This window comes from Papaver somniferum, chromosome 10, assembly GCF_003573695.1.
Source record: "Papaver somniferum cultivar HN1 chromosome 10, ASM357369v1, whole genome shotgun sequence".
NCBI lineage: Eukaryota > Viridiplantae > Streptophyta > Magnoliopsida > Ranunculales > Papaveraceae > Papaver > Papaver somniferum.
The window spans coordinates 15,737,063-15,748,056 of NC_039367.1; the positions used below are offsets into that span (position 1 = coordinate 15,737,063).

General features: G+C 35.8%; 1 protein-coding gene across 1 annotated transcript; it reads left to right on the top strand.

Annotated features, from left to right (window-relative positions):
* Positions 1 to 4,390: 4,390 nt before the first annotated feature.
* On the top strand, positions 4,391 to 7,038 carry LOC113315349 (O-acyltransferase WSD1-like). The gene is made up of 6 exons (XM_026563639.1): positions 4,391 to 5,191; positions 5,286 to 5,675; positions 5,760 to 5,897; positions 6,021 to 6,168; positions 6,397 to 6,449; positions 6,859 to 7,038. Exons 1-6 carry the CDS (start codon positions 4,391 to 4,393, stop codon positions 7,036 to 7,038), a joined length of 1,710 nt encoding a protein of 569 aa, XP_026419424.1.
* Positions 7,039 to 10,994: the final 3,956 nt, after the last annotated feature.

Below are 10,994 nucleotides of genomic sequence, written 5' to 3' on the forward strand. Positions count from 1 at the left end.
AACTCTTAGGATGTAAAGGATGCCAACTAAGGGAATCAATTGCGTAGAGATTTGCGAGGTTCAAGTGTTGTAAGGAGCGCGACTGTAACTGAATTTCTTAGAGGGTGGATTCGGTCTCAACTACATTCTAGTCCGAAGTCTGATAGTAGGTCCCGAGGTCCCGAGGGTTTTCTACAGTTGCGGTTTCATCGTTAGCAAAAGTTCTGGTGTGTTGTGTTTTTCTTTTTCCGCATTATATTATTTATCTTTGTAATACGATTTACACAAGAAGTACATATCCAATCTTTGTGGATACGTCTATATCATTAAGATCAATTACAAGACTTGTTTCTTGTAGAATTCGTATCTTGAAAGATAAATAAAAGTTTCATAATTGACATAATTCGGATCTGAATGTATTGGATATGACTAGATTGATCTTGGATATTGATTTTTGAGATCTTCCAAGTACTCTTCTTAACATTCAGGTTCACGGACTCCTTTGTCTAGATTTTTTTTATTTAGAAGAGATAGAGATATAAACTCTATACACATATTTTCAAGGATCAATAAGTTGGTCTACTTGCAATTGTATTAGGTTTTGTCCATACAGGTTGTCGAACAAAAAAGTTGGTGGTGTACCTTGTACCCTCTCCTTTTACAAGTCGTTTGTGCAACTTTTCTTTGTATATCCCGATTTAACGTCCACATGGTAGACCCAACGAGACCACATGTGAGGGGGTGTGTTGAGATTAATTCCACACTGTATAGATTACCTAAGATCCCGCGGTTTATATGTCTTGGGAAACCCTAACTTTACAAACCGGTTTTTGAGGTTAGTTAGGCCCATTAATATTTGAGATTCAACACTATTAGGAGTCAACTCACCATCTTCATGAAAGTTCCCCCGATAATCAATAAGTGGGTCCGCAGGTCTTAACCCCAAGTATCATGTTTCCTCTAGAAAATCCAGTATATATTTTATTTTCTTTGATTTACAAAAATACCTTTCTTAGAGTAGGAGATTTCTAAATAAAGAAAATATTCGGAGATCCCTAAATCCTTTGTAGCAAATTTGGTGCAGAAGAGAGCCTTGAGTATTGTAATCTCAAAATAATCATCACCAGTTATCACGATGTCATCTATATATACTAAAAACACAGTAATACTCGACGATCCTCGTTTGAAAATAATATCGGACATGTATACTTTGTTTGAAATCACTTATCAAAAGAACTGATTTAGCTTTCCGTACGATGTTCGTGGTGATTTCTTTAGCCTGTATATCGCCTTATTAAATTTACATATTGTACCTAGTTTACATCTAGCAGTATGGTCGGATGACACATTCATATAAACTTTTTATTTTAGATCTCCATGTAAAAGAACATTTTTTACATACATCTGAATCAATTTTCGTTCTTGATTTGCAGTAAATGACATTAAAATTCTAAAGTATTCAATTTCGATGTAGGAGCAAATGTTTTTTTATAGTCTTCTGCATATGTTTTATCTCTCAATATTTTTGTCACTCATGTAATTTATTGTGTATATTCAATGACAACCGACAACCTATTTTCCTTGTGGTACGCAAAGAGTATCCCAACTTCCATTCTCGTCGCGAGTTCGCAATCCTTGCCGCATGGATTTCCTCAAAACTAGACTAAATTTTTCTTCTTTGAAATTCTTTATCTCGTCTTCCCTGGATAAGGCAGTAAGAAAAGCATAATGAGTTTGTGAAACATTATTAAAAGATATGTATTTTTATGTAGGAATCGTGGTTGCATGATAAGTAAAGAAATCTGTTAGTAGTTTTTATTTCTCTAATTGATATTCTATATGTTGGTACAGTAACTTGAAAAATAGTAGTTGATGCAGCAGTTTGAGAAGTAGTTGATTTTTTTTTTTGTGGTTGTACAATATCTTGAGAATTAGTGGTTGGTGCAGTAGCTTGAGAAATTATAATGGGTACAACGGCTTGGAAAATTGTAATTGATCTCGTTTGTGCCGGTACAGTAACTTGAAAAGTAGTATAACATATATATAGACATACAACTTGAATGGTAACGTAGTCAGAATCAACATCAGCTGGAGCGTGGTGTAAAGATTGATTAGTAAGAGGTTCGACCATTATTGTTGCTTCACTCAAATTGGAAATAACTATTTTTGAATTTATTGGTGCAGTTGACGACTCTCTTGTTATAATTTCTCTATATGTCCTTAGCGCAAGAGACGACAAATCACATAAATACTCCCCTGCACGCACATATTTTTGGTCTATTTGAAGTTGAAAATACGATGCATATCTTCATCAAAACATACATCTCTAGAGATAATAAGTTTACGTTCCGCAACATTATAGCATTCATATGTTTTTTATATGGAGGGATACACAAAAAACACACAACGCACTAAGCGCAGATCAAATTTAACATGTTGAGGTGCTTGTACGTGAACATAATATACAAATTTAAACACTCATAAATGAGAAAAAATCAATCTTCTAATCTTTCAAAACTTCTAAAGGAGGCCTAAATTGAGGTACTCAATATGGAAGCCTACTAATTAAATATGTTGCGGCCAACACCTCATGAGACCAATATTATTTTGGAACGTTCATGTAAAGAATTATAGGCCGCCCCATTTTTGAGATATACCTTCTTTTTTTCTTTCAGCCAAGCCATTTTGTTGTGGTGCTCCCACACAACTTGTTTGGTGCACAATACCATTTTCATGAACATATCCAAATTGGCGTCCCTTGAAAAATTCAGTTCCATAATTTGTTATAGATATTTTTTTATCCTGATATCAAGCTAGGTTGTTGACATAATGATGAAAAACTTATAAGATACGGAAAACCTCATTTTTAAATTTCAACAAATATAACCAATTAGTACGAGAATAATCATCAATAAATATAACAAAACATTCAAAATCATCATAAGATTCATTAGACGATGACCACAAGCCCAAATAACTTAGCTCAAATGGTTTAGCCGTTAACGACAAGGAATTGTGAAATGGTAAACGCGTTTGCTAGAAAATTGACAAATAGTACAAACACTAGATTTTGAATGATAGAAAAGGGAAGAGGAACTTTAAGATCTGACTTGATGGATGCAGAATATGATTTTCCAGCAAATTAGCGGCATGCCATGATTTATTAGGGCTGTATAAGTAAATCCCATTAGAATAAACTCCCTCACTAAACGTTCGCTTCCTGAAATATGACCCAAGTGGGTGAGATAATAACATCACAATTTGAAGTGTTCATAAGTTTTCCCGAACCGATAACAGTCAAATCGGAAAGGATGGAACCACTAGAACGTCAAAAGACGAAGTTTGTGGGAAAATATACAGAGGGTTATTCAATTGAGATTTGTACAGATATTGAGAAAGTTCTTATATAAGAGATTTCGAGAGACTCCTTGTGAGTTTATTATTTTGAAGAACTCTATGGGTTATTTCCAAGAAATCTCTGAGAATTATAGAGACAATAAATATATGAAAAATTTACCTTATAGCTTACATACATCAAACAAGAAAAAAGAAATTGTACAAAAATCATTTTATAAACTAAACAAATTGTAACTATCTTGTTAACCAAAAAATTAAACCTAATTGAACATGAACACGAGGAATGGATTGGACATATGGGGTTTCTGGAAGATAATATTAGTTTTCAAAGTTTATTATTATGAATTTTTCTTTTTTATATATACTTAATCCTCAAAGAAAAATTTAAATAAAAGAGTCTCAAAATATCACATATTTTGGAGAGATTTTGTTCAAGCTTTTTCATGGTATATTTTGTCATAAAAATCTCTAAAATTCTCTCGAATCTTTAAATCATTGATTTGGAAATCCAAATCCAAATAGAGAATTCTAGAGACTTTTAGAAAGTCTATATCCAATAAGAGAAAGTTTTAAAAATTTAAAGCGACCATATCGACTAAGAAGAGATTTGGAAAAGACTAATCCCTGTTAATATTTCCACTCCATAGTACAGGTAATTTCCACTCCCATGGGCTTTCAATATACATTAGTATGCTTTTCAGTTTTCATATAAAAAACCACTTCAATTACTTTCTTAGCTAATTGATGCGTGGTACCAAAACATATTGTTGGCAGATAAGACCTCTGTAACGGCTACTTATCTGTAATTCTCCGAACCATTAAATACCATTCGTCACCAGTGGGTGGAACCTTAAATTATTTCATCCATATTTGGTTTTCTTTTAACCGAAGTTAAATTTTCATATCAGAAGTGGGTAGTCACTAGTGGGTGTGGACTGTGGAGGAGTAATAAGGAGGGGTGTCAGATGTCATCTTTGAAGGACTTGTATATATATGCACAAGAGAGAAAGGATATCTGTACTAGCTAAACAAAAATCTATTTCTAAGAGCAAAAATGGATAACAGCCACAACAATGAAGCAAACAGAGACGAAGAAACAAGTCCTCCAGTGAGCCCAGTATCACAGAGCTTAAACAGTAAAATCGTATCACTCATCATTTACATTGTTTTCCAACTAGAAACATCGATTACAGAATTCGAAACACTAGAATTTCTGCGCACCCATTTGGTACCACAAAACGTTCGTTTTTCTTCGATTATGGAGAGAAACAAGAAAGGTGTTTTAAGGTGGAAACGAGTTGGTATACGACCCGAAGATCATATGATTGTTCCAACATTTCCTAATGGTTTAACTAGAGAACGTTACGATGAAATGCTGCGAGAATACATATCGAAGATAGGTTGTGAGAATTTTTCAAAAGGAAAACCATTATGGGAAGTTCATTTAGTTAAGTACCCAAGTATGAAGGGTGCTTCTACTCTGATCTTTAAGTTTACTCATGCAATTGGCGACGGTTATTCGTTTATGCGAGTTTTTTTCAAGGCTTGTAGAAGAGCTGATAAACCTTCACTTCCTCCTACTTTTCCACGAATGTCACTGATAAAAACACAACAAGATCATGGAAATGGAGTTATAGGATTAGGGAAGAAGTTGTTAGGGTTGATGGGTACGTGCATTAACACATCTTATGATGTAGTTGAGACTAGTTTAAGGGTAACGTGTTTAGAAGATCGTCCATCTGCAATCCGATATTCATACACATCGAAGAAAAGGGAGTTGCTCAGACCTTTTAATGTCTACTCGGAGACAGTTTCACTTGACAGAGTCAAGCAAGTTAGAACCAAGCTTGGAGCGGTAAGTTCCACTACTCACCTTAATAATTATATATAATTAGAATGTTATAATTTATTATTGATTAGTAACAATACTGTGCAACTGTCATACGCAGACAGTAAATGATGTAATCATCGGACTACTGTCGTATATGATTCACTTGTACACTGAGAGGAAGAAGAAGCTGATGCAGCAGTACGGTGAACAAGACGGCCTCCTGATGATGGACTCCAATGGCGCAACAAATATGACCTTATGTGTTATGGTAAACACGAGAGTATTTAAAGGCGCAAAGAACTTAGATGATATGATAAAGGCAGAAGCATGGGGGAACCGTTCTAGTATCGCGTTCGCGAAATTGCCGTCTTTTCCAAATGATGAGCAAGTTAATCCTCTTGATTTTATAATCCAGGCAAAAAAAAATATGGACAGAAAGAAGAATTCCTTGATGTTACCTCTTCTAGATCCTTTTCTAAAGAATGCGACGCAGATGCTGGGGCAAAAGGTATGTCAGACTGTTAATTGGTTGTTTTTGGTTGTGGAAAATCTGAGAGTCATCCTAACTATGTAAATAAATAATATGATACAGGTGACTAATGGATTTTTGTATAAAAGCTTTAAGAACTCGAGCACGATGATATCAAATCTGATAGGGCCAAAAGAGCAAATGGCATTCATGAACCACCCTGTTATCAACTTTTACTACATTGTCTCGGGTATACCTCAGGTTAGTACGTATGATTTTATTAAGTAAAAATTATATATTGAGATCGACGGCACTTGGATACCAATTTGGCGAGGCAGTGAGACTTCAGCATTATTTGATAATTGATATTTATGTTATATGCAGAGCACTACATTTACATCGATGACAAACAATGACAAATTGATGGTTGTGGTGACAATGGAGAAAGGATTTATTGATTCAGAACTTTTCACTTCTTGTATGGATGAAGCCTTTGAAAACATTTTCCAGGCAGCTTTCGGAGATAATCAAGGTAAGGACGACAGTGAAATCAAGAAGAAATCCGACTAGATGAAGTCCTTTCTTATCATTATAAACGCACGGAATTTAATGGCTAGCTTTCAATTATTTCTTATTCGGAGGTCATCCAATAAAGAATAATATGTCATCAGCATTCTAATTTTGAGTATTGGTAATTTGCTTAGCATCGTCCGGAACATTTGGAATTTTCCCAGTGTAACTTTTTTTTTTTTATAAACAGGAATAAAATTTGTTGTTGCTGGAAACTTTCCTCTGAAATTTGTATTAGGCAGAGTAGTAACATATATAAGCAATAATGATATGCGACTCACTGACTCTCAAATTTGATCATATTCTAGATCATAGAGCTTCTAAAAGATGTGATTTAGCAAGAAAAATCAAGAAAAATGTATCTCTATTCCTATTCAATAAGTTTTATCAAGAAAAACGTCTCTCAAAATGTGAGATAATCAGAATTTAAGAGCGTGAGCGGATTCTCCCTCGTTAACAAAATATAACCAAAATACCATGTATCACCTTTATGTTAGAATATGGGCATCTAACTCAAAACTAAATGGCAATGAGTGGAGAGGTCCTAAGGATTATAAACTGCAGGATCTTAGATAACCCAGAAAATGTGGGACTAATAGTCTCAACACTTCCTTTATCATTACTGAAATTAAAGTCATTACTGAAATTAAAGTCAGTGATTAAAGTCATTACTGAAATTAAAGGCAGTGATAAAAGAAGAGCAGTAGATGCTACCATTACTGAAATTAAAGTCAGCTCTTATCATTGGGTTTCGGCCAATTCAATTTCTGTCAACTATGTTCTCCAGGATGTTATTGCTAACTGGAGAACGTTATTATTTGAACCTTCTTAGATTGAGCGGATTTTTGGGTTTCCTTTGTTTCTCCTTTTCCTCCTCTCCCTCTATTTGGTGGCTTGCTTTGATGCTGCTTTTGTAATTAGCCTTTTTCTTAATATTTTTCCTACTTACCGAGCAAAAAAAAAAATAGTCTCAACACTTTAAAATGAAAAAGAAAATAGACAAGAAAAGGAAAAGAAAGGAAAGACCATAACCCCGATCAAAAAATTAAATAAAATCGGACTAAGTTCATGTGTCGCTTGGGTGTCTATTGTTTCATGTCGTACGCCATGATAATAAACAAATCTGCATTGATTCTATATATATACCACAATTTTTCGCAAAAAAAAAAACGAATGTTACCACTATGACATACGATGAAAAATTATTTGTCTATTATCTGTACAGACACACCTTATATGATCTTACAGAAACAATAACTGCCAAAAAGTGATTTCGACGAGGTGTAATTTGGTATATAGTTAGAATCCAAAACCGAATTAGCATGACCTGCTCCAACGGCTTCGACTGAAGAGTTTATGTGCCTTTTCTTGAGCCTCCATTCGAGATATGAAGCTGCTATGTGTACTATTTGGGTTTGGCTTTGTGCCTATGAAGATCTTGTTACAACTGGTTTCCCAGATGTGCCTAACTATAGTTGCACATAGTTCATTTCATTCATCGTCTTGAGCATCTCAACCTGTAGGAGGTTTTCCCCATTCTTGCATCCAATATTTCACACATAAATAAAAAAGAGCTGGGCACAAAAGGATTATAGTCTGAGTTGGACCAGATGTTAATTATTGAGGACTTAATAATATATGTTCATGAACTAGGAGGATTGGGCAACCCAGTTCGGCAACCCTAAGAGCATCTTCAATAGAGGGTTAAGTTTTTTGTTTTTCATGACAAGTAGGATTTTAGACCCCCACTTATCATAAATCCATATCCAATGGTTGGATCCTATAAATTAGGAGGGATGGGAAAATAAATATGAACGTGTTAAAGAAAGTCTTATTTACACCTTCACTTGCACCTCCACGTCATATTTTCAATTATTTTATTTTTTTAGAAATTCAGAACTAGTCATAAAAACCCAAGGTGACCAAACTTGTGGTACAAAAACCCCATTCAAATGTTGGGATCAATTAAAACTCCATCTTAAACAAAATTGATACAAAACCCCCAAATTTTTAAAAAGGTGATAGAAAAATCCCAAATTTCAAAATTGGTTTCATCAAAATTCTTTGGGGTTTTTGTGTTACTTTTATTTTGATGGGGTCTTTGTGTTACTTTTGTTTTGATGGGTTTTTTATGGATGGATAGTGACACCTTTGGGGTTATAACTCGCGGACCGTTAGAAATTAGTTAAAGTAAAGATAAATGGGTAAGATTTCATTATATAAAATATATTAAAGATTACACCTTTTACTATTGGAAATAGTTTTTTAACCACGGGGTCCTAGGTTTACTAAATGTGTATAATCTCCTAAATAAAAGTCTTAATTAGACTTCAAGATAGAATTTTTTACACCCACTGTTAGAGATGCTCTAAGGCCCTGAATTTCGTGAACTAGGAGGGTTGGCCAACCCAGATAGCCAACTGTAGGGTCTTTAATTTTTCCTACTTTAGGTTAGACATGTTTTTGGGAAGGGGATTCCTAAACCGGCTAGGATTCTTGGTAGCTAATATTGTAACTTATATAAATAGGTTATTAGACCTTGTAGGGAGTTTAAGAAACGATAAGAGATTGAGAGAGATTTTTTGTAATAGCTTTCGGTAAAAAGTTAGGGTTTCATGGTGAGTGCAAATTGGTGAGGAACAAAAGCTAAGGTGATTGTCTCGAGTAATTTTTGTGGTGTAACCAAGGGTTTGATGGGATTCACACGAGTTCTATGTTGTAATCGTTTCTCTCATAATGGATTTGAGTTGGTGCGGCTCAAAGTGGAAATAAACAATATATACACGTTGTATGTATTGTTGAACCACTATAAATCTTGTATCTTGTGAGTTTATTTATCTTTCTCGTTTATTATTGTTGCTTGTGTTTGCTTTACTTCATCATAATATTCCAAGATCCTGTTTATTACGCGTTTGTTAGAATTCTATAAGAATTGTGTGCACCAGTTCGGCTAGAATTTTGCTGACAACTAGTATCAAAGCATAGGATTCCAGTATAATTAGAGTAAGAGTTATGGGTGATAATAACGAAAGTACCGTAGTAAAGATTAATGTTTTCAATAGCAGTGTTATTAGTTTTCAATTTGATTTGATTGACTAACGGTTGTTGAAACTTTGATTGCACCTAGTTTGTTTATTCTTGAGAATCTTCTCTTCTGATATAAGATTCACTCAGACTAGAACAAAGTATCGACGGGATCTTTAGATTTGTTGTTAGATCTAAAGACATCTTGTGATAATCCATTGTTAACAGACTCCGTTGTGTGTTGATTCATCACAAGAGATTCAGGTGGTGTTGTGCAGGTATTTGAAGGAAATATAGGATTTGAAGACGAATAAGAATTCTTATTAGTTTTCGTATTTTGTGGATTTAGTGCATAAACCTTGATCGGTTGGGATCCAACTAGAATCGATTTATCTTTGATAGTGTTGATGGTGGTTCTTAGTTCAAGGGTAAAATCGTAAAATCATGTATTTAATACGTTGTCATCCTGCTGTTTGAGGGTGAAAACGATTTCTGCTGATTTTGGTAATTTCGGGTGTGTGGGTGAGAAACGAGTTTAAACCCTAAACAATGTACTGCAAGGGAGTACTTTAAATTTGAGAGATCAATCTGTACAAATCCGGCCTAAACCGAGAAATAGTCGTTCCAGACTTGCTTCGGTCACAAAGTGAATGAGAAGGGTTGGTTTTTGGGAGGGAAGCGAAGAGAGTGTTGAGACCAGAATAGTTGATTCTGGAAGAGTAGTTGTTTCACGACTTGTATCAGAAAGTGGGAAGCTAACAGATGGAAAGCTAGCAAATATTTTATGAGTGTTGTATCCTCCTGACCTGAACTTGTTGTTCGGTGGAAATAGGTAAGACCTATTTATACAAGTCGAAGTTAAACGTACTCTGGTCTCATTAAGAAATGGAAAACGGATGAGTAAATGGGAGGAGGTGGTAACCGTAACGCCTGAAATTGATGTTCCATAAAAGAAAGCATTTCACCATTACCCCCTGTATTTACTAACCGCCTCATCCTTATGACACTGTCTTATAAAGGGGGTAGTGTACACCGCACGCTGTAAACCGCCAAACCAATACCCCATGATCATCCCCCAGTTTGTGACATGTGTTGATGTCTCACGTGTTTTCGTGGAAAACATGTAGCATGTTGTTGTTGTCTGGCAAGTTGAGCTTGGGAGACTTGCCGGCTCGGTGGTGACCTTCGACGGTCGAGATTTTGCATCTTAAGAGGAAAGGTAGCCATTGATTATTGCAACTCTTCGTTTGGTAGCGAGTGGCATGAAATCATGCTCGGTATGGCTTTAATATGGCCTGGTTTAGGCGCGTCCAAAACTTAGGGTTTTGGATTTGTTTAGGCGCGACCAAACTAGGGCCAAAAGTTGCCATGCGTTAGCTGGTAACCTTGGACGGCTAAGATTTACATCTAAGGTGGAAGGGTGGCCGTTGATCGTCGCACGCCTTTGTTTTGGTAGCCGCTTAGGGAAGGACGGCATGGTATGGTGTGGCAAGGTGGTTGGTATGCCATTGGCACATGTGGCATCGCATGCCTTGGCACGGTTTGGCGTGGCCAAACTAGGGTTTTGGGCCAAAGGTTACCATGCGTTGGTTAGCGACCTTGGACGGATTTGATTTGCCTCTAAGGTGGAAGGGTGGCCGTTGATCGTCGCATGCCTTCATTTTGGTAGCCGCATCGGGAAGGCCGGCATTGTATGGTGCGGAAAGGTGGTTGGCATGCCATTAGCACATGTGGCATGGCATGCCTTGGCGCGGTTTGGCGTGG